The 24213-nt window shown below is 37.2% G+C and overlaps 1 protein-coding gene across 6 annotated transcripts; it reads left to right on the top strand.

Annotated features, from left to right (window-relative positions):
• On the top strand, positions 1 to 23465 carry CASP7 (caspase 7). Of its 6 annotated transcripts, none has more exons than XM_027648286.1 (7): positions 1 to 19; positions 1431 to 1531; positions 18129 to 18277; positions 19123 to 19251; positions 19740 to 19915; positions 21169 to 21307; positions 21856 to 23465. In XM_027648286.1, exons 2-7 carry the CDS (start codon positions 1431 to 1433, stop codon positions 22077 to 22079), a joined length of 918 nt encoding a protein of 305 aa, XP_027504087.1. In that variant the 5' UTR covers positions 1 to 19; the 3' UTR covers positions 22080 to 23465. The 6 variants fall into 6 exon arrangements, with proteins under 6 accessions (XP_027504087.1, XP_027504092.1, XP_027504088.1 ...); XM_027648291.1 differs by having other exon boundaries at positions 2 to 19; positions 1431 to 1535; XM_027648287.1 differs by lacking the exon at positions 1 to 19 and adding an exon at positions 95 to 151 and having other exon boundaries at positions 1431 to 1535.
• The last annotated feature ends 748 nt before the right edge of the window (positions 23466 to 24213 follow it).

Genomic DNA, 24213 nt, shown 5'->3' on the forward strand with positions numbered 1-24213 from the left:
GACAGGGACAGAGACAGAGGTAGGGACAGGCCGCCGGAGGTCGCCCCGCCCCGGTGCCGTCCCGGGGGCACCACCCGCCGCTCTCGCTTTAGGTTTCGCTTTAGGTTTCGCTTTCGCTCCTGGTCCTTCCTCGCCGGACCCCATCGCCAAGGCAAGACCCGGCCCCGACACCCTCCCAGTCGCGGCCCCTCCATCGCTCCCCCTGCACCTCCGTCCCGGCGCTGGCTTCCCACTCGCATTCCTGGCCGTGGATCTGCTTGCCCGGGGCAGCCCCCACGCTTCTCCTCCGCACTGCCCCACCCGCGGCCTGCGCGCTCCTCGCTTCCTGCTTTTTAACGAGGTGATTAAAAAGCGTATTTGTTGGTCAAAGCCGATTCTAGATCCCCACCTTTTGGGAGCTGGAGTTACTCTTAGAGTGCTCCTAAACCTCAGCCACCCGGCCGGAGAGGTGCTGGCAGCCATGGAGTCACTGGTGACCCCTGAGCTGCTGCTGCAAAGTCTCCGGGGTGGGTTTCAAGGTGGCTTTAAACTTGTGGTCGTCTCAGTAAATGGATGATAAAAGCAAGTTTATTCAGCCTAAATATGGAGAAGGGGTAGGAATCACTCTTGCTTTTCCTTATGAGAATCTGGAGCCCGAGTTGGACAAGATGGCTCAGCGCATCCTGCTGGGAGTGAAGTTGGGAATCCTGCGTTCCCAGCTGCCCTGCACTTCTCTACCTGCGCTGAGCTGGTGCAGAGCACTGTGCTACCAGAAAAATTACTCCTTCTTGTAGTTTTCTGCCGGCGTAATGATCTATATTAAATTAAAACCATCTATGGAAGATAACACAGGGTTTTTTTCGCTTACACGCACATTTGACTGTATATGTAAATGAAAACACCAGAGCTCTCTGGGTGATTTAGTCCTGGATAGAATTGCAAATACAAATATTTTGATGTTAGTTGCCCTTGCTTTTATCCCAATTACTTCTTTTCAGACCATGAAAATTTATCTGGGAATTACTCATAAGATTTTGTCAATGCTCTGAGGCACATGGTGTGATTGTTGGGACTGTCCTGTGCAGAGCCAGGAGCTGGACTTTGATGATCCTAGTGTGTCCCTTCCAACTCAGAATATTCTGTGATTTTATTCTATGATTCTATTCTATGATTCTGTGATCTTTCACCATAAAATTAATTTTAGCTCTGCTCTAATCTGCATTTTTGAGAGTGGTATTTGACGTGTTCTTCTAGTAACTGCCACAAAGCAATGCAAACGGCTGACCATGTGCAATGCCATCTCAATTCAGGGCCAAAAGTCTGTAGACACTCTTACTTGATGGAATATTTTAAAGTATATAACTAACGACCTCACATGTGTCTGGTTTAATGGTTTGATTTATAGAAGTATTTCACTGAGAAACATTACATTCTTGCATTTTTATTTGTAGATGTCAGAAGATCAGCACAGTGACCACTTTAATCAGGAGGGAGGTGAAGATGTAGTTGATGCAAGGCCAGACAGAAGTAGCAGATTCTCACTTTTTGGAAAGTAAGTTACTGCTTTTATTCCTGTTCTTGTTGTTGTATCAGCTGTCATGCTACCCTTCTAACCATAGGAACATAAAAAGGATGGATTTGGTGTTCAGTTTACCATGTCCACAATGTCATAGATGGTCTGGATAGGGAGAAGGTTTATGATGTATGAGTTTAATGTATCTGGTCTGTACCTTAAAGCATTTCTCTATAGTATCTCTCTGTAGGAAGACCTATAATATCTCCCATAAGTTTTATTTGGCAGTCAAGAGACCACTAAGTTCATTTAGCATCAATTATAATCCTTGATCTTAAACATCACCCTTTGGTGGAGCTGGGAATTAAATATGCCATTAATTTTACTGCATTCAGCTCAGCTAACCTGCAGCATCACTGAAATCCCCTGCTGACTATTTAAGTTAGTTTAAAGCCTGGATGTGCCATCTAGGTTGTAGCACAAAGAAGCCTCACCAAGTCTAGAGATGTAACTCCTTACAGAATACATGAAAAGCCTTTCATTCTAAAGCATAGTAGTCTCACTGAAGCATAGGCTTTAATTAAATCAATAGGAAGCAAGAACTATTTACTGCTTGATGTAGTCCTGAAAACATGAGATCGATGTGACTGAAAATGCAAAAGATGAGAAATGAGCATGCGAAGTTTATAAATACTATTGAGTGTAAGCAAAAGGCTACTTCACATTGGATTTAGTGAGATTTTGTAAGAGCTGTTTAATGCAAAGGCTAATGTATTTACAGAAAGGTTTCGATTTTTTTTTACTGTTGGACGCTTACATTCAAGTGAACGGTGTAATTCAGAGAAAGTACATGGAGAATATACTTTTATTTTTGCTGTTTATGAGTTTAGTAGGGGTAGCAAATCTGTGAGAGAAGTGAAGATGCTTTAGTCTTGGAAGACTTTTCATGTGCTGTTAAGAAAATCTCTGTACTTTCTCTGTCTCATCTTGTTATCCTTCAAATATGTTTCATGATGTGTATGTCTTATTAATTTAAAAAAATAAATAAATGTAACATTTGTTTCTATATCTTACCAAAGATTTTTCAAAGGTTTCTTTTAAACATTATGAAATGTGTGTTTTAATATTTGAATTGGTCTTCTTTATAAGAGGCGATATACTAATACTATTATTAAATTATGCAACTCAAAGTTAATAATTCCCAAAGGCAATAATCAGCATTTCTCTCTTTTATTTCTATAAGAAATTTTTCAAATAATTTGGCTATTCATCAGTTTGAGGCATTCATCTTTTGGGAACTCCTTGAAGATACAATTTGAAACATTTTTGTTCAGAAGTAAAAAATTGCTCAGATTAAGTATGAGGTGATTGAGAAGTTTCAACTTGGATTTTGTAGGAAAAAATGAGAAATCTATCAGTTTCTTGAAGGTGATGATTGCCTAAAGAGTAATGAGGTGCTTGACAATGAAGGTCTTAAAAATCCAAGCACAGTGACAAGGTCTTTGTCTTATAAAAGCTAAAGCTCTTTGAAAGATAGGAGAACCATGTGGGAGGATAAAGGAAGATGGGATATGATCTAAAATTGTGACTGTAATGAAGGAGAAAGTGAAGAGAGAATGATCATTCTTTGTGCCTCACAGGAAATCTAGGGGTCATTCAATCAACAGTTCATGCAATAGGGTTAAAACAACTGGTAAGATGTGATTTTCACATAGTGCAGAATGCCATTGACTTAAAGTCATGGGATACGCACATGTCAAGAATTTAGATAAGTTCAGAAGAGATTAGATGTATTTGTGGAAGAAAAATCCAGTGGGAATATCAATGTTAAAATCTTTGGTGCAAGATGTTCCTAAATCAGGTTTCTGTCAGAATAGGTTCTATACTCAACTTCTTTTCTTTCTTTAAACTCTTTACTAATCAGTACCAGATAGTAGGATAGATGTACTTTTACTTGAAGCAATGTGTCTCTGTGTCTTGATTGCCAAAGCTTCATTTTGGCAACATGAACCTGTAAAATAAAATGTCTAGAAAGGCTTAGAGGGACTACAATTTTGTTGTCCCTTATTTTTGTTTTAGCAACCCATTATTTACCAGCTGTGCAGTACTTTCAATGAAATTCTGCATTGCATTACATTTGTATTGATTAAAATATATAAGTCCAATAAGAAAACAAGTAACTTATGTTGTTAAATAAGCACATCAATTTTAATTTGAGAGAACAGAGTGGTGAGAAACTGAATTTAAAGCTGTGCAGAAAGACCAGCTGTTTCCAGTAGCTTCACAGCTTCAATTTGTCACTCTCTGGCTGTGACTGGAGATCCATCTTGCAAGAGCAGTAAATAGAATTGAATTAAAATCTTACTCTCACTACAGCATGTCTTTCTGAGGAGTCTGTGAGCCTCCTTTACCACAGAGGCCAGAACATGCCAGGGGAGGCAAGTTCTTCTGGCTGCTCAACAGTTTTGTTGTATGTATGTATTTCCTTCTCTTTGAAAAAGTGCTATTACTTAATTAATATTGCAGAGGAAAAACTGTTTGGTGGGGGAAAAGAGCTGGAAAAAGTTTTGGATTAACATCTACCAGCAGTGTTTGGTGCCGGGTTTCTTTGGCCACTAGATGGCAGGAGGGTATCAATTTTCTTTGCTGCGAAGAGCGAACAAAAATAAGGATGCCTTGCAGTTGAGCAAAAAGTTGTTTCAGAAAGCAGAAATAGCAGGATACACTCTGGCAAGTCTGTGCACAACGAAAGTTTAAAACACAGTTAAACAAAGATTAAGCTGAGAATTTCAAAACTGTATCTGTTTTTATGTAATAGTTAGAAACTATTAGAATTGTTCCCATAGAAATTTTTGTTTTCTATGCTGTGTGTGCTCCTGTCACACTTTCAAGGCTTTACAAATAGTCTCACTTCTTCACAGGGTAATTTAATATCTTCCATTTAGTATCATTTGAGTTTTATTGGGCAACACTCTTGGGGAGATTGATAGCAGCAAACTTACTTTAGCATCCAGGAAACATAATGTAACATGAAATGGAATAAAATTGCAGTTCCACTGTATTAAGTAGAGCTAAGGTTTCTCTTAATCCTAATCAAAGTTGGTTTTTTAAAAAAAAAAGATGCATCTGAAAGTTCCTGAGGCTCGTTAGACTTGAACTTGCACTGTCAATAATCCTGACTGTTCATGGGCTTCATTGACAAAACATAGCATAGAAGAGGGTGATTGTGAGTAGTATCAAGGTACCAATTTTATTCTAATTTAATTGTATAGAACCATTTGTCCTCTGGTTACTTTTACCTGCTCTAGCCCTACTGTCTTGTATTACAATCAATATTCCCCTTCTCACCTGGAAACAGAAAACATAATCTAGATATATATTTTAGAACTCTGAATTGTAACTTATTTGGTTACAGCTGAAACTGTGAGATTTTGTAATGCCCTTAATGGAGGCATGTGAAATACTGTAAGAAAATCCCACTGAGGATTTTGAGAGGCTTTTTACACAGCCTTATAGTCACCAAAAGCGCTTCAGCTGTTTAACACTGCAGCCTTTTCGTTTTGCTTAACTTGAAAGTCTCCTGGAAATGTCAGTGTGCATCTTGCCTTCTACAGTTCAATGCTTGTGATCTTTGTATTGTTATGATATCTACCACGTTTCTAAACTACTATTTAGATGAAAACAATTCATGGATATATAAGTTTTCTCTTCATGTGTCCAATGTTTATTTGGGTCACAGTGCATCCAAGTGGGGAAGCACAGATGTTACTGAAGCTGTCTATTTTAGCTTCTTGGCCCTTCTCTCAGTATAGCCATATTTCCCCAAAATAAATAGCCTCATCCGTCAAAGAATAAATATTCATTTTTGAGATTCGATGTCAGCTGAACCTCAGCTTTGGAGTTGTAACAGGTGTGGAAAGTTGTCTTCGTTTCAGCTGTGCTCTTCTGTTGTTCCTTGCTCTTTTAGGGAGCTATTTTTCATCCACTTTTGTTTGCTAACAGCTTATTTTTATATGATTTGTAAAAGAAACTGCTTTGCAGGTAGAACTTTACAAAGAACAGTTTCAGAGTGCTGCAGATGCATATGTTTTCCAGAGTTGTCCATTTTTTATTTTTTAGACCGTTTCAAAACTGTGGGCCTGATCTGTGGTGTGTTTGTCCTAACTTGACACCAGGTACCCACCAAAGCCACTTCATCACTCCCCATCTCAGTTGAACAGGGGAGAGAAAATACAGTAAAAGACTCATGGGTCAAAATAAAGACAAGGAGAGACCACTCAGCAATTACTATCTTGGGCAAAACAGACTTGACTTGGGAAATTAGTTTAATTTATTACCAATCAAATCAGAGTAGGGTAATGAGAAATAAACCCAACACACTGATCTTATAAATTAATTACTTGTTTTGTAGAAAAAGTGCTACTGCTAGTAATGTCTGTTTACAAAGAAACTGTATTGGCCTCCACTGTGTGAATATCAACTGTTCCTGCCTTAAAATTAGTGTGTTCAAATACAGATGATTCCTTGAATCATAGTTCATCTTTTTTATTGTAACTTTCACAATTTTAAAATTAAAAATGCAGTTCTGTTATGGGTTTTTTGGTGTCAGAATATTACAGACCTCTCAATTATTGCTTAGAAAAGTATCTCTTTTATCCTTAGACAGACTAAAAATAGCAAGTTACTTTGAAACAAATAACAGCTGACGAATCATTATCTGAAGTTATGCTCTGGGCTGCAACTCACATATCTGAACTGACCTGTTTCAGCCTCATGATTCCTTTATGTCTCTAAGCAAATCACTCTGTGCCTTAGTCTGTCCTGTAAAAGGGTGATGATCTTTCCTTTTATTTGTCATAACTCCAAAATCTATCATAATGTAATTTTAATTTTGTTTGGAGTATGTTGGTTCTGCTTAGCAAAAGCTAAATATCTGTATTTTATGTTCACCCCAAAGCACTGAACATAAAATTTCAGAAGTAATCTATAGCCTGTTCTTACAAAGACAGTAAAGAGATTGTAACATGGAACAACAGAGATGTTTCATTTTTCTTACTCTCTTCAAAGTCAAAAGGGTTTTTTTTATTTTTGTTAACGCAATGTTTGTTAGATCTGGCATTCGACTTCTGGGAACACTGTGGGAGTATTTAACAAGTGGATATTGTGGTTGGTACTTGTACTTTCCCTCAGACACTTACTGGATGCACCATATAGGAAATGCCCAAGTACCTTGAAATAGTATCTAGTCTAAATTACAGAACTCATTAATCCACAGTCAACATTTGTTTCTAGGCTCCTTAGAGATTTTATATTGTTAAGAACAGCAAACACTGGGTTATCCAGGAACAGTATCTGCAGCAATCACAGTCAAGTACCCAAATTACTTTTTAGTGTAGTAATTTATTTCCTTCAGTGCAGCAAACTCTGGGCTGTATTGTACAACATTTGGAGGACAGCTATTATGTGGTGTCATGTTTAAGCTTTCAAAGCAATCCAAACAAATTTAAGCCAAATTTATAATAAACCAAAACTGTTTAAGGGTAAATATTTAGGAAGTAGTTCTATGAATTAAAGTACATAGAGGTTTTGTAAACTATGCAAGTTAATTTGCATTGTTTTCTTAGAAATACTCATTGAGTAAATATTGTAGTAATGGTGGATCAAAAGGAAGAAGGACATATCACAAAGGGAAGTCTGCTGTCCCACCTCCATCTCAAAATCTGCTCTATTTTTCTCTACTCTTATTTAGGAGCAGTGATAGAATCAGGGCGATGGGAGCGTGTTTTCCACTTGTCAGCAAAGGTAGCTCAGGCCTGCATGACCTCAGCCTGCAGGGTGATGGCTCCGGGGGTTTGAATAGCCCCACAGAACAGTCCAGCGTGACCCACTGCTGACACATGCGAATCCTTGGGCCTGAGCACACAGAGCACCCTGTTTCACTCTGCAATGTAACCCTGAGCATGGTGGGCTCCTAGCATTAGCAAAGAACATTAGACTTCCTCTTGAGGACAAGCTGAAGCTGTTTTCAGATGCAGTGTGGAGTACCATTTGATGATGAGCCAAGGTACTGTAGAGTGTTATTCGTCTCCTTCCTTCTCTGCCACCTGTTTGGAAATCTCATGAATTGGTACTCAAAAAGAGTTCAGTTTCAGTGCTTACAGCAAGCTAATTGTAACCCCACTGGCATTTTGCAATTGATAATCCTTTCCAGAGTGTTCTCTGAGAAAGAGCATTTGAAGAGGTTGGTTTATTTTGAGTCATTTTCCAAGCAGTGCATATATACCTGTTAACTGCTCTTAGTACCTATGATAGGTAAGAGAAGCTTCTTTTTTTTTGCATATAGTTGTCAGTTGCCTGTGTACATTATATTGCCTAGGATATGAACATGCAAGATTTCAGTTTCCAGAACACCCATGTACGTGCAGGTTTTCTAGAAATCAGCAGAAAGCCTTTCAGCAAGCAAAATTCTTTATTTGTAAAAAATTATCTTTTGAATGTTATTTGACTATTATGTTGGATACAATATTGTGAGGCCTACACAGTAGATACCGTGCAGCTAATTGGGAAGCTGAATCTGGATTACAAAGTGATGATTGAGAGTTTAGAACTTACTCTGTTTTGCAGGCATTACACCACAAAATTGACATGTAGGTTGTAAGCAATACTTAAAATATTAAGTGCACAAAGACTAGGGCTCTGCTACCTTTTTTTTTTTTTAACTTTTGTGTCTTTTTGGTTGTTGTGAAGTGTGGACAATATTAGACATAAGTCTGTGTTGAAACCTTTTGTACAAAGTGCAGGTGGCTTAGTCCCAGTGAACTTAGTCTGCTTCATTTGTATATAATAAATAAAATTGCAGCCATGGTTTTGATTTGAATTATATTAAGGCCATCACTGGCACATAATTAAAAGGAGAGGAAGACATATTTAGATGTAACTATCAGAACTCCGAAAGATGTTTACAAAGTATACCAGAAGTTGTGGTTTGAGCCTTGTTCTTTCAAACAGCTCAACTCTTTTCATTACACAATGAATTTTCAGTTGTCCTGGACTTAGTTTCTCTGTTTTCCAGGTTCTTAGAGAAGGTTCTCCCTCCTAAGTGGAGATGGGTCTGAAACTAAAATGGGACAAAAAAGCTACAAGAGAGTCTGAAAAATGTCTTATAATGAGGGATTTAAAATGTATTTAGTTCCTCTAACTAAAGTTGAAAGATAATTTGCTTGTACTATACAAATATATAGTGTGCTATATGAAGATATAAGTGATGGAAGATCAGAAGATAGGAGGCCCTTTTTCTAAGCAAATTATTCATAAATTAATCCATAAATAGATCTTTTTCAAAAAAAATTAAGTATAAATCTAAAAGATATTCTGCATATTAAACAGAAGCTGCAGGGGTGTAGAAACTAGTGAATTTTTGTTTGTGGCTTGCTTTGCAAGGGATCAAATGAAAAGTGTGCTCACACTCAGGTGAGTCAGTTACTACAATCAGCACTATTACTGCAGCTCACTAATTGGTTTTGTTCACAGCTGAGACTGTTGCAGTTGTATGTCTTTGTGATAGGGGAGGCCTTGTTGTGATACAAGCTAATACACTTCGGATTGTGCTTTCAAAGGAATGTACAAATACCCATTGCTGTAGTTCAGCTGATGAGCTGTGGTAGCTTGCCTGTTAAGCCAAGGTCCCAGAGACCTTTGGAGCTGTAAGATACTTTGGGGGAATGCCATATTCTGTGAACTGCTGCCCTGTCATTCTTGCAGCTGATGTTAAATAATCATGTGGAGGTACTAGCAGTTTTCTCTCTTCAGGGAAGTTAATGTGTAAGAATCAAAGACAGGAGTTTGTTTCTGGACTGAGATCCACTGTAAATCTCCACAGTGGACAATAAGAATGCCTTTGTTTCACAGATTTTTTTTTTCCAGGAGGCATGTGTCAGTAAGCTAACTCAAACACTGGACATAAACATTGTACAGGTGTACAAAATAGTGGGGTTTAAATTTATTCTCTAGTTTACTGTACAGAATCACAGAATGGGTAAGATTGTAAGGGACCACAGTGGGGCATCTGGTCCAACCTCTCTGCTCAAGCAGAGTTATCCTAGAGCACGTTGCACAGGACTGTGTCCAGATAGTTCTTGAATATCCCCAGAGAGGGAGACTCCAAAACCTCTCTGGATAACCTGTTCTGGTGCACAGTCACCCACACAGTAAAATTCTTCCTCCTATTCAAGTGGAACTTCCTGTGCATCACTTTCTGCTTGTTGCTTCCTGTCCTACTGCTGGCCACCACTGTGCAGAGCCTGGTCCATCCTCTGACCCCTCCCTGCAGATACTGACAGATGTTGTTGATGTCCCCTCTACGTCGTCTCTTCTTGAAGCTGAACAGGCCCAACTTTCCCAGCCTTTCCTCATAAGAGAGATCATCCAGTCCCTTAATCATCTTTGCCACATTCCACTGGACCTGCTTCAGTAGCTCCATGTCTCTCCTGTGCTGAGGAACACAGAACTGGACACAGCACTCCAGATATGGCCTCACTAGGGCTGAGTAGAGGGGACAGGATCACCTCTCTGACCTGCTGGCAATGTTCTTCCTATTGCATCCCAGGACACCATTGGCCTTCTTGGCCACAGGGGCACACTGCTGGCTCAGGGACAGCTTGTTGTCCACCAGGAACCCCAGGTCCTTTCAGGTCACCCCCAGCCTGTGGTGGTCCATGAGGTTATTCTTCCCCAGGTGCTGGACTCTTATTTTCAATTTCATACAGTTCTTCTCTGCCCATCTTTTCAGCCTGTCAAGGTCCTTCTTAACAGCTGCACAGCTCTCTGGGGTACCAGCCACTCCTTCCAGGAAAATATTGACCACTATTATCCCCATGGGAAAAAACCATACTATCTTCTATTGCTTTATAAAATAAGTTTTTTTAGGCTTCATTTTGTAATGGGAAAACTAAGACCCAGAGATATGGAGTTACTTTCCCAATGGTACTCAACCGTAGAAGCACAATTTACACTCAGTTCTCCATCCAGAGCACAATCAGTTGAGTCTTAGTGGATAACAGAACATATCCCCCTTGTTGAACATTTTGGTTTGTTTGATACTTTTAACAAAGTTCATTGGGCAAAGCAAAGCAAGCATATAGCCATAATAAATATATTTTATTTTGCGTTCTGCTGTTGGAGGTGATATAGCATGCTACAGGAAACTAAGGGAAATACAAGGATTTCTTTAAATAAATTAAAATGTTTTATTTTGCAATTTTTTTGTGAAATCTGTAACAGTACTGCTACATAAGTCATAACAAGAACAAAAGTAGGTTTTTAGTATGATGTGGTTTTACTGGACAAATGAACTCAGTGCAGTCTTGGGCAAAGAATTTTTTAATGATAGTTTAAGTCCATCCCATCTCTATTATTATCTCTATTATTATTATTATAAGTTCAAGGAAATAATCTTGTAGTTTAACTAACTCCTTTCTTTCAAGACTGCTACAGCAATATATTCTGTTCAAAATTACTGTGTTTACAATTATTAGAAGAGCCTAGGACATGGGTTTCCAAAGGAACAAGCGGTGCTGCCCTAGCAGCTTCCTAGCTTCAGGTTCATTCAAGCAAAAGGCTTTTCAAAAAGAAACTGAAGGGTAAATAATTCTTATGGCCCTGTTTTTGATAACATTTACAGATGGTCATTGTTTTATTGCCTGACTAGTCCTGTTGCTTTTAGTAGGCCTGTTCCCAAGAGGAAAGTGGAGTGTGCTCATCACTGTGGTGTTCCAGTAAGCACACTGGCCATTTCCCTTTATTCTGCCCCTTCCCAAAACTAACTTTCAAAGTTTAGGAATTTCACCAGAATAGCATAAAAATATGCAAGGACTGCACAGACTTTGTATGTCATTGATAAATATGAACTTCAGACTCCAGTATTATCAGTTTAGTATGTTTCACTGTAATTTTAAATTTTTTTAACAGGCAAAACAAGACCAAGAGAGGGAACAGAAATCTAGGATCACTCGACTGTTTTTTTTGTTTTAATATTCTCTATGTGTGTTGTATTGTGCTGTTTACATTTATGTGCTATTCTAAATCACAGCTGTCAGTTTTCATGCCTTTTGAGTGAGACATCTGCTTGCCATAGTATGCAAAACTAGGTGAACTAATGTTTAGATGTTATTGAGGAGCTTTTATGTGCAGTTTTGTACAACCACTTTTCTTCTCTCTTCTAAATGGAGTCTTTCTGTTGCACTGAAATAATGACATTGATTTAATATTAGAAATTTTTAAAATTTTCTTTTGACATCTATCTGGAATATATTTTAGAAAAAGCCTTCTAAGGACTGATTATTTTGTTGGCGCTCATCTATCAAATTCAGTATTCACTTGCTAATAGCTTTCAGTAGGGAAACTGAAAGTATGCAATACTTACTTGAACTTCTTTCTATATAGTGTGTTGTCTCTTTTTCCTCAGGAGACTTTTGTTTCAGCTATTGAGCTGTTTTTCAAAAGAGTCTGTGTTAAAGTGTTATCTGTCTGAAAAGAGATGAAAATTGCACCTGTCATATGAGTATATTCAGGAGAAAAGGTTTGTGAGACCATAGCATGTGACAGACTGGAAACAGAATTGAGGTCTCTGAAATGCCAGTGTCTTTTGCAGTGGCTCATCAGAGTTTGCCATAGGCTTCCTTTACTGTTCCAGCATGTTGCCTTCTCAGTGTGCGACCCAGGATCACACCTTCAAATGCACTGTAATGCAGTTTTGGTATTTAGTCTAGACCTTGTGATTTAGTCTTTATACCATATAATTTATGCCTTCTGGTTTTCAATAGCAAAGGAATATTCATGTTTATAAAAGACAATTCAAGTAGTGACACATTCTTCTTGTCCAGAAATGTTGCTGCTGCCAACCTGATGCAATATTAATAGGAAAAGGCAACAGGGTAATCTATTATTTGCTTGCAGCTCTAAATCTACATGACACTACCAAAACGGATCTGACAAAGAACAAAGAGTCTGCCTTAAAGAACTTAAGATCTAAAAAGCTCTAGTCAAGTTTAACAAGTGTCTTTTGTTTGTTATTGCCAATAGGTTTCAAGATTAAAAAGAAAATCAAGGAGGGGAGAGTGCAGAGTAATTAGGGGTGTACTAAATACAGTGAAATTAGACTGCATAAAAGTATTAAATCTGGATAAAAATGTTAAAGCTGATGGTTTGGAGAGAAGGTTATCTAGAAGTAAGACATACTAATGTGTGATTATGCGAAAGTATCAGATATACAAATAGACAAATAGTTATTGAGGCTAAGATAGAAACATAGAACAAAATATTGAATATATTGAAATATTGAAAATATTTGTCTGATTTATGAATTCTGTTTACTTTTTTGAAGAATAGCTTTAAATTGGTGAATTTTAAATTTGTGAATTCAAACACATTCCTCTTTGCATTTTCATTGTTTTCTGTCTATCCTTTAACTATCTATTTAAGTAAATAAGTCCAATCCAGGATTTTTCCCCAGCAAACAGCGCTTATGATGAACAGTAGTCACTAACATAATTTATACTGGAAGGAGTGGGGGTTTTTTAGGCAGAAAAAGCAGCTTAGAGCCACACAAACTGCATAAAAATAAATCAGCAATACAGGCTATGTAAGTTTCTTCAGAGATCTTAAAACTAATGTATTGTCCCATACACTTACTCCACAATATTGTAGCTTAATGAGGAATTTATTTAAATGAAGCCTATCAAGAGGTCCCCAAATGTAAAAATCACAAGAGAAACGTCTCAGTTGTTTGTAACAGAAAAAAGAGCATTGCAGTTTTAAGATGCCTTGCATCTCACAACAAGAAGTGTATGAAAGTCCTGGTGGATGTTGATGGATTACCTGAGAATATTTGTCCTGTGCACTTTGTCACTGTACCACTGCTGTAATCTTACCTGGACTCAACAGACGGGCTGGCAGTGTGACAGAAACTGGAATAGAACTATTCTCCAATGCCAAAAAGCATTTGGACTCTAGAAGGGATCCTGAAATAGTGAGTTTTCAGAGACACCATATTTTTAAAGGCAAATTTTCTTTTTAAAATAGTCATTCAAAAATTATATATGATTGCACATTGTATTAAGGACAGAGTAAAAACTATCATAATGTTCTGAGATATTCCTTATCAAATAAAACTCAAATTTACTGAACTGCATAGAGCAGAGTAAGACAGAGTTCTTTTGTGTCTGTGCACTTGAAATAAAAATGAATGGAATCAGTATAGCCTTTTCCACCCATCTCTGAACGTCAACTTCCTTAAACTGAATAGTGTCATAACTGTAGAATTTTTGTTATCTGCTTACATTTTTCAGTACAGCAACAAAAGTCCCTAACTTTGCTGGGAGATAAGAGTTTCGAAGCCTGGGTATCCATCTGCAAAATCATTTTTAGAGTTCACTTTGATTGAGACATTAACTTCCTCTTAGAAAACCAAACAAACAGAAAAAAAACCAAACAAAGAGGAAAGTCCTCCCATTCTGTGATTGGGCAGTAATGATTGTAAAATTTGTCTTTATTCATCTAATCCTCTACCTGAAAGACTATTTAAGTGTCTGTTTATTTTCAGGGAGAGCTGTTTCTTCTGTGTGCTGTCACAGAGCTCTATTGTCTGTCATTTATTATCATCCTCTTTTTAATTATTGTTAATGTTGAGGTTAATTGAATGAATTGATGTAGCAGTATCTACCCTAGAGATTGCACTCTTTTCCTAATTTTTCCCTTTTTTCCACTCTTCTCTTGAGAACTTTCCCTACATTATGCTGGTATTCTTCCAAGGGGAGTCCATGTAGTTACAGCAAACCAGAATTGCAGGAAGGTGTCAGTAGAAAGGAAGCCAAAGGAGAGGAAATCTCATCTGCTAAGACACACTGCTTTATTTTGTTTTATTTTTTCTAGATAATATTTAGATGTAGTTAAATGTTATTAGTGGTATTTTTATCCTTAAAGTTTGAATCATAATGAAATCATAATTTACTCAAAGTATAAGAAAAATGAAAATTTGTTGTGATAGATAGCAGTCCTGTAGACAATCAAGTCCACTACAGGTGCAAGTGATATATCTCCATGGACTGTGACAGAATTTTAGCCACTCATGGTGATAAGAAATTTGACTGTTACTATTTAAAAGTTCAACAACAAAATGATAAATGGTATGGATAACTTTAGGTTTATATTTGGAAAGTGAGAAGTTGATGATAATAATTTTCATAGGGTTGACACTGATTGAGTCTAGACTTGATGAAATCACATTCCCAGACATACTGTTGTCAAGCCTAAGGCCTGGAATTATACACACTGTAAGGGTGAAAATGTGCAAGCTCTATGAGAGTGCCAGAGTGGAGTTTCACTTTTGCTGAACTCTTGACCGAAGGGGGAGGACATGAAATATGTGAGAGCACTGATAGGAAAAATATTTCTGTCTAAGGGAAATCAGTGACCACTAGTGGAGTGAGGAGTTATGGCACAGTTGTAATTAGGAGCTGAAGAATGAGTTAACAGTCATGAAATTCAAATTTTTATTTCCCAAAAGAGGGAAATAAAAGACACTGGATGTCAGAGAAGCAGAATGAAATAAAACTGAGGGCACGTAGTTTAAGACATTTAATAACAGCACATAACTAACTTATGGAAACCCTTTCAGAAAATACAGTGATTAGAAAGCTTAGTAAAAACAACAGCAGTAAACATTTATATTTACAGGTGTCTAGTTCAAAGTTAAGAAAATAAAGCTTTAGGCTTTCAGTCATAAGCCAGCCTGTCACTGACAGAGCATTTCCCTTAAGGACTCATTATTTACAAGGTCTGATTTAGCTTATTGAAACTGAAGAGGTGGACATTATACAGTCAGTTTATTCCAGTCAGGCAATTCCCATATTGCATTATGTTGGCACAGGAAACAGAATCTTCAAAAAAGAATTTCTGTCTGGACTGGAGGCCCAGGATAAGTACACTCCGCAACCTTTGCTTCCTTATTCATTCAGTTTGGACTGATACCAAAAGATTTCTGGAACTTTTTGTTGTCTGCCAGTAAAGAAATGATAGGCATAACCCTACAAAGCATGCTGTGGTTTTTTAGTATCTCATTAACCTGTTCAGCTTGGGAGGAATCATTAGAACAAAGCCTCAAGAAACCTCTGTAAAGGAATGGGGAAATTATAGTTGTGTGCACTACTGTGCTGCCAAGGCTTGTCTGTGACATTTGACACTGACCATCACAGAGCCTCTGGCGTGCCTTTGAGAATACCTGCAATAGTAGCTACATCCCTTAAACTCACGAGTATTTCTGCATGAATGAGTGCAAACTATTGAACTCAGAAGTAAAGTGGTTTCAGAGAAGTTGTGTGACTGTGTTATTACGCCACTCAACCCCAGCAGCTATTTTCAGTGAGGCTTTTTGTGGGGTAATGTGGCTGCCTGATTTCTGGACTAGAATTAGATTACTTCCAGCATTTTAGGACAGCAGACAGTGCAAACATGATGCCATACTGCTCATGTGGATCTGTCCCGAGTGTTCACAGCTGTTCATGAGTTGGACATAAACAGAAATGTGTCTACAATCCCCTTGAAAATATCCTATTGTGTTTTTACAGCCACTGTTAGTCATACAGCTTTTTCAGGAAATCAATGAAGCCAGATAAATCTGTAGAAACTTGAATTTGTGGACTGAGGAAATGCCTCTTTATTGACCTGAGTGCTTATTTGTTGTTTTGAAATTTCTGTTTCTCTCTTTGCCAGAGTGCTGTCTAATGATGAAGGGCTGGGGGAATTTTACGTTAAAATAAGAATCCAAGATCTCTTTGAAAGCCAGATGTAATACTAGCATCATACAGCTCTGAGTAGTTCTTGAAAATGGTTAAAATCTTTTCTTGAGGCAAAGCATACTTAATTATTACTCCCAGAGTGCTCAAGAAGCAGTATGCAAGGAGAATACCGATACTTGCATTTTGTAAGAAAAAAACATGTGTTTCCAGAGTATCAAACAAAATCTTCAAGTAGATATGATTCAATGTCTTGTTTTGTAGTCTCTCAGAGAAGTCTAAAAGAGGAGATGATATTAGGATGGTCACATGTAAAGAGAGTGCCAGGTGCAGCTATTTAATTTGGCCCTGTATAACAGAACATGACAACACTCAGAGATAAGAAGAAGCTGTTTTAAAATTGAATTGCAGTACCATTTATACATGATGAATCATTTAAAGAAGGATTATTATAGATTCCAATTAGTCTTGTCCATTAGTAATAAAAAAATACAATTAAAGCTAAAAGACAACCATTGTTAAATCAGGCAGGTAAGAAAATAGATTACCTAATCAACATTTAATTGGTTCACAACAATCTCATGTCTCTATGCTGTTATTGAAGCAAAGAACTTAGTAATTCTTTAGAAAGATGTCAGAGTTAGAAGAGTGAAAGTGTCTAAATTAATTGAAATTATGGAAAAAATCTAATTTTGTTAAAACCAACTGTATTATACAGTTCTTTGTGCTGTGAAAGTAGGTCGTATTTTCCTCAGACATCAGCAATAAATACTACTGAAAGCAGGATACTGGACCAAATAAGAGAGATGCCAGTAACTTCTCCTGCCCTTTTCTGAGCATTCTTTCTAACTGGGCTTGCTCCAAAGCTTGCTTATAATTCTGAGGTTGAATCAGACCCTTTATAGACTCTCACTGGCTTCAGTTCTGCTTGAGGAGATCTTACCGACAACTGAAGCCACCTGACTGGACCAGAAGTCCACTTCTCAAAGCAAGTACTGATGAGTTCCTCATGCTTATACATCAGGCATGCATGCTGGCTGTCATTTATCTAGTTTTATTACTTCATTTAGAATAAATTGGTGACTAATGTTTGTGCTATCCCTTTCCATCTCTTTCTAATACAATCTTAAGACTCCCATACACAGCAGAAAAGTCAGTACACAGTCATATAACCAGAGAATATTTATTAATATAACCAATTAATATAATTCATTTTGGTTTGGGCTGGTTTTTCATGGGTTTTATTTGAAGTGAATTTCAGGTATTCATGATTACATTGAAATGTGCATAGCTTTTGCATGAGTTCAGAATGCTATTTGGCAAACTAAATTAACACATGACTTGCTCACATTTGTAGCCTTTATCAGGAGAAACTACCTACTGCTTGGTCTTAATTTTCAGAGAATTCAGGGATGATGGTGACTGACTAAACAAATCTTACCATACCTTTGAGTAAACAGCATGTCTTTATGTGCTTGGAATAGTTAGTACGGGAAATCTGTTTGTCATTAATTACTTATAATAAAAGTAAAATATGTCTAGAAACAGTTTGCAAAAGGTTATTGCCAGTCTGACTTTGTGTTTGGGACATTTTTTTTATCTGTGGGTCAGGATCTGCGTATCCTGGTGTTGGCTGTAGTCCACTCTAGAGTTTTTTTACCTCATCAGAATCCAACCACAGACACTAATCACTTCATGGAAATCACAAGATCTTTATGCCTTGAGGGAAGAAAACAAACATTAGAGAAGGAAAAACATTGGGTAGGGCTGCACGAATGGTTTGAATTACGATAAATAGGCCATGCATGTGACCGGTCACTAACAATAATTTCATTTGGTTCACCTAGAAAAAAGAAGAATGGAGAAGAAGAGCAGCCAAAGCCCTCCCTCAGTAATCAATACCGAATTGTTACACCCACATTCCAGTATAATATGGACTACAAGAAAGTTGGTAAATGTATTATTATAAACAACAAAAATTTTGAGGACAAAACAGGTAATGTTCTTCCTTTGAAGATACACATTAGAGAGCATAATCAATATGCATTTTAGTTTTAGGACATGGAATTTTAATGAATGTATTTATCCTTTCTGATAAATGGTTGTTCCTAAAACTTTTCCTGTTCTTTAAAACTTACATTAGAGTAACTCTTTTCAACTTCCTTGAGGTATATGTTTCAAAGACCATGTCTCCTTGCTCTACCAACTTCAAACTAAACCTTTATCCCAGAGTTTAGGACTGTGTTGTTAAAATTTGAACTTTGGCATCTGCAACCCATGTTATAAATTCTCTGTCCCTGAGCTACAGCTATGAGCTACAAAAGGTAATAGCTGTAACTGTGCTCTGTTCACACTCTTGCATTTAACTTTTCAGACCACATATGGTTTCAAAGTGGACATATACTTGTGTTATAATGAGCTTTATAGGATTTTTCCTATACACTTGGCAAACACACGGATTTGTTTTCTGCAAAGATTATATATCAGTTCTTTTTATTGGGTACCACAGGGACTCTTTTCAACAGTTTTTCCATGGGGTGCTGTATGCCTGTGTTACACTGCAAAACCCAAAGGAGATGAATAATCCACAGAGGTCTATGTTGCAAGGTGCTGGAGGCAAGCCAGCATTTTTCAGGATAAGATATGTGTTTACATTGAACATTGCATTATTTTTAAAGTCTCACGATTTGTTCTCTTTGCTGTTGGAGGATTGTTTTAAAAACGTGTCACCATGACATTGTTTAGGTTTACCAATTATAAACCTAAAAATTTACCTTTGAACACGTGAATTATTTCGAGTTGTGTAACGTGCAGTCAACCGTATTCTTTGTTTTCCGGCAGGAATGGGTACACGCAATGGCACTGATAAAGATGCTGGAGATCTGGCTAAGAGTTTTAAAAACTTAGGTTTTGAGGTTTATACGTACAATGACCGAAGTCGTGATGATATGGAGAAATTACTGAAGCAAGGTAAAAATTTAGAATCATAGAATAATTTAGAGTGGAAAAGACCTCTGGAAGTCACTGAATCTTCTGCCTTCTCAAAGAAGGTTACAGTAGAACAGATTGCTTAAGCCCCGTACATACAATTTTCTGTATAGAAGGATTTGGTTTCTGAAGGGATTAGGCTTAATTCCCTACCTCTTTCTCCAGCATGAATTCAGAAATGCACAGTGTTCTTGTGATCACCTGTCCTGGGTGTTAGGTGAAGAGCCTTGTCATATTAGATAATGAATCCAGCCTGTTGATTCCAGTGGGCCAGACTCAGAGTCAAGCAAAGGATGTATCCTTGTGTTCAAGGTACTCATCACATTGTAAAAACTGGGTCTTTATCCACTCCTTCCCGTGCCTTCCAGTAGAGGCCCAGTGTATATTTAGTCTCAAAAAAATGTGTTTGCTAAATATAATTGTCGTTTAAAATGTTGCTGCCTTTTGACTAAGAAGTATTTTATTCGTAGCTGCTGAGGAGAATCACAGTGATGCCGCTTGTTTTGCCTGTATCCTTCTGAGCCATGGGGAAGAAGGACTCATCTATGGCACAGATGGACCCATGGCTATCAAGAGTTTGACTGCGCTGTTCAGAGGGGACAAGTGTAAAAGCCTTATAGGCAAACCCAAATTATTTTTCATTCAGGTAATAGCCCTAAGGTAAATATAGTATCCTACCTGCTGCAGTGGGGAAAACATGCTCTGTTGGTTGTCTGCTCTAGAAGAGCCTCGTAGGTTAATTTACTGAATGTTGCTGGAGGTGTTGGGAAAAAAATGTGCTAAGAGAAGTTGTCTATGGGTGACTTGTATTGTTTGTTTTTAAAAGGTAATTTATATACAAGTTTCACAGATGTAAAGAACATTATCACTGTAATTTTGTACATGGTTTCTCCTGGTAATATATGAACTTCAAAGCAGAAAGATAAACTCCTCTTGTGCAGAGAGAGCTAAGGACAGTACATGATTATCAACAGCAGTAATACTGTCCATGTCTCTTTGAATTATGGTTGCCTCTACAGATTACTGAATTCTGCTAAAGAAATATTTTTCCCTTCCTCTGTAGCCTAAAAACTTATATTGCATTTTTAAATTATCATATAATAATTGCATATTAGTTAAACTTGTGAAGACCACTATTTCAAACTATTAACTGACATACCACAGGGATGAAGTCTCTTTTTTATCATGCTATTATATATGTATAGGACTTGCAGCAGATGTGGTTTTCCCTAAGCTGTTCCATCAATTAATCCTCAACCTCGAAGTGAAAACTGTGTCTATTTTAGACTCTTCATGCTACTAAAATGGTGTTTCTTTTAATTATAAGTTTGGAATGATTACTTCATAGCCTTTAAAATTATCCTAATAAAGGCAACCAACCCTGTTACACATGCCAGTCAGACAGTTATTCTTTTGCAAGAGCTGTCAGTCAAACTACTGATCAAGAGCTGAAACTTAACAACCTGGACTGTTGTCCCAGTGTGCCCTTTAGCTGAACCCATGATTAAGAGAAAATTAAGAATAAAAAAAATAAATGGAAAAATATTAAAAAGTCCCGCTGCACAAGGCATTATGTAATAATTGAGTTCTGAGAATGACTCTAGACTAGTAAAAGTAATCATGGTTAGAATAAACTAATGCTCCCCTGGCGCTTTGACAAACAACTGAGCTTCAACACCTTTACCTCCCTTTACTGTATGGGATGTATATTTTAAAATGGTTAAACCAGTGACTTTATCATTGAACAATTAGGTATCCCCCAGAATTGCATTTCTGCTTCTAATACATGCAAAATACTGCTTAAAACTGAATCTATTAAAAATATTGATGAATACTTATTGGTATAACACTTTTTTTTCTCCTTATTGGACAAGTTCTGTTTGTCTTCTCTGCTTTCAGGCATGCAGAGGCTCTGAATTTGATGAAGGTATACAAACTGACTCTGGACCTGCAAATGACACTCTGGAAACAGATGCCAACCCGAGATACAAAATCCCAGTAGAAGCAGATTTCCTATTTGCATATTCCACAGTGCCAGGTAAAGAAAAGAAAGTCAGGGTGGAGATAGAAGCCAATCATCCATACTGATTGGATTGTAGATGGGCCCTTATTGATGACACATTGTACACTGATGGACAAAACACAAAGGCCCAGTGTACATTGGGCCAGTGTGTTGTGTCCACCCATTTTACACTGGCTGCATAGGAAATGGGAGATTACAGATGGCAAAGGCAATACTGTTTTCTCGGAATCCTGTCCTTCCATGTCCCAGTTTAGTAAGTGTGTTGAATATGTGATGAAAGCAGGATGAGGAACTGTTACAGCACAAAACTTATTCTTGGAGAGGAAACCCGTGAAATTTTACTTCTCACAGTTTCCCAAATGCCAAAATGTAGAATGGTGCTTTAGTAGTGTGAGGTTTGGAGAGTTAATACACATTATTCTCAACTCTAATGAAGTAGGATATGTGACACAAGTGATAAGAGTTAAACTTTCTTTGTATGGATTTTTAATCTTTGCCCAGAATCTTTCACACAAAAGAGTAAAAATAATCCCCTGTACTTTCTTACTTGTCTTTCCTGTAAGGTTATTACTCCTGGAGAAATCCTGGAAGAGGCTCCTGGTTTGTGCAGTCTTTGTGCTCTGTGCTAAATGAGCATGGAAAACAACTTGAGATCATGCAGATCCTCACACGGGTCAACTATGTGGTTGCCACCAATTTTGAATCCCAGTCGGATGATCCACGCTTCAGTGAGAAGAAGCAGATTCCCTGCGTGGTCTCTATGCTCACGAAGGAACTTTACTTCTGAAAGTGTATTTTAATGCAGCCAACAATGAAAGATCAGGATATGGTGTTGGGTGGAGATTTGACTATAAACAGGAGTCAATACATTTTTAATAACAGAAATGTAATAACACTAGATTTTTATATTGTATAAGCTCGAGTATCTGATGGATGGACAATATGCAGTATTTTAAAGAAATAAATGCTGGGGGACAGCCTGACAGCTGTTAGGAAGAAGAATATGGTTGACTGCACATTACACAACTCTAAATTATTGTATCTTTATTTCCGTTAGTGTGGCTGTCATGATTTTTGGCTACTAAACAAGTTCTGAGAATCACCTTCCTGACCCATAAAGGTTTTTTGCAGAAAGCAGATTGTAAATTAAGAATAAAACAAAAGTTCATGAGACTCCTTCTCTTTTACTACTAGCTCATGGAACCATAATCTCCTTGAAAATTTCCAAAGACGATCATATTATTGGGTATGTCCAGTGACAAACAGTTTGTAGCCATTTAAAAGGGTGTTTCTTAGTCTAATTTCCTTTTAATGAACATTAGTAATGAAGGCTAATGGTTGCTCTGTGCTTAACCTGGAAGTCAATTTACTTAGTTGTCACTCTAGCATAAAATGAATATATTAAAAAATCAATATTTATAGGTGATTTACCTGAACAATATGTAAATGTAACAAGTAGAAAAATGAAATTCAAAACCCTTGTAAAAGATTGGCAAACTTTAATTGGATGATGCCTTATTAAAGTGCCATTATAAAGATTTTTGCTTTGCAAATGACAGTTGACTGATAGAACAGTCTGAAACAGTGGTATTGCAGTTTTTCTGCTTGCAGAAAGGAGAATGTCTGCTTGTTGATTCAGAATTTTTGAACTCTCAGAAGGTTAATGGCAAGGCTTTGTTTTAAAATATTAAAATTTAATGTTGAAATGATAGAATTATATGTTCCATTAACAAATGTATGTTTAGATTTAACTTCTATTTGTGAGGAGTTTTGCCAAAACTGTAAATGCTTACTTGAATCAGAAACCAGAAGTGCCTTCTTAGTTACTGTATGGTCTTGATTTTGTGTTTCAGAGTTACGTTGGTGATGTTTATATTCCTTCTTTTTATATACTCTTTAGAGTTGGTAGCTAGCTCACAAAAGTGAATTTAATTATTTGGTTAAACTAATAAATGATCAGTTGTTCACTCTTCTCCCACTTAATGTACTCTATACTCTTTTGCAATCCTCTAAGAAAATAAGTACATACTATTAAGGCCAAGTTACAAAATTGTTAAGTTTATTTTCTTACAAATACTGTGACATAGTGAGACATATATTTTTTTCATAAGTCAGATTTACAGTTGTTTAAATAAATGGTTGTTTTATGAACGTATTGAGCATGACATCAATAAAGGCCTTTTTTTAATAAATTTCCTGTGAATATCTGCATGTTTGTCACTCAGTCTGGTGAAGTGAAACCAACCAAAGTACATCCCAGTACCTTTGTCATTCAAGAATGCAGATGGTCTCTGGCATCTTTTCAAGAGGAGGTTTAGTGTCAGTTGAAAGGTAGAAAAGTAACTTGGCATTGGGGGACTTAGCTCGGGCAGGCCAAATCCTCTCTTAGGCTAAATCAAAGTTACTGAAAATATTTTAATAGAAATACCCTGATCTGCCAGTGATCTACCATTTTTACAGTAAATTGTACAGTGGTGTAGCAGTGGATATGAAAATATTCTTCCCATTACTTCTGGCAAATAGCTCCATCTTAAACTATTTTCTGGCATTAGCAATATTCATGGTTCACCATGGGAAATGAGTCCAGTCAACATTTCGGTATTGATTACTTCTCCGGAAGCTCTTTCATGTCTTTATAGTTCGTTAGTGTTTATTTGGTTGAAGTTTAGCCTGGTTTTAAACTTCTGTTAACAATATTCCCGTTTCTAAAGCCATCCTTTTATTCAGATACATTGTAGCTCTGAAGCCAGAGAGCCTTGGGAACAGTAAAGGAGCAAGTAGGGTCTCTGAAACAGGGCAGTTTAATTTTTTTAATAATGTAAAGGACTGTAACAGCATAACAGGTAAGGAACACGTTTCCTCATGTGTGGTGCTTTTTTTCTTAAAGGTTCTTCGAGAATGGTATTTTATTTTTAAAAAGC

Source organism: Corapipo altera, unplaced genomic scaffold (assembly GCF_003945725.1).
Source record: "Corapipo altera isolate COAL_440 unplaced genomic scaffold, ASM394572v1 56, whole genome shotgun sequence".
Taxonomy (NCBI): domain Eukaryota; kingdom Metazoa; phylum Chordata; class Aves; order Passeriformes; family Pipridae; genus Corapipo; species Corapipo altera.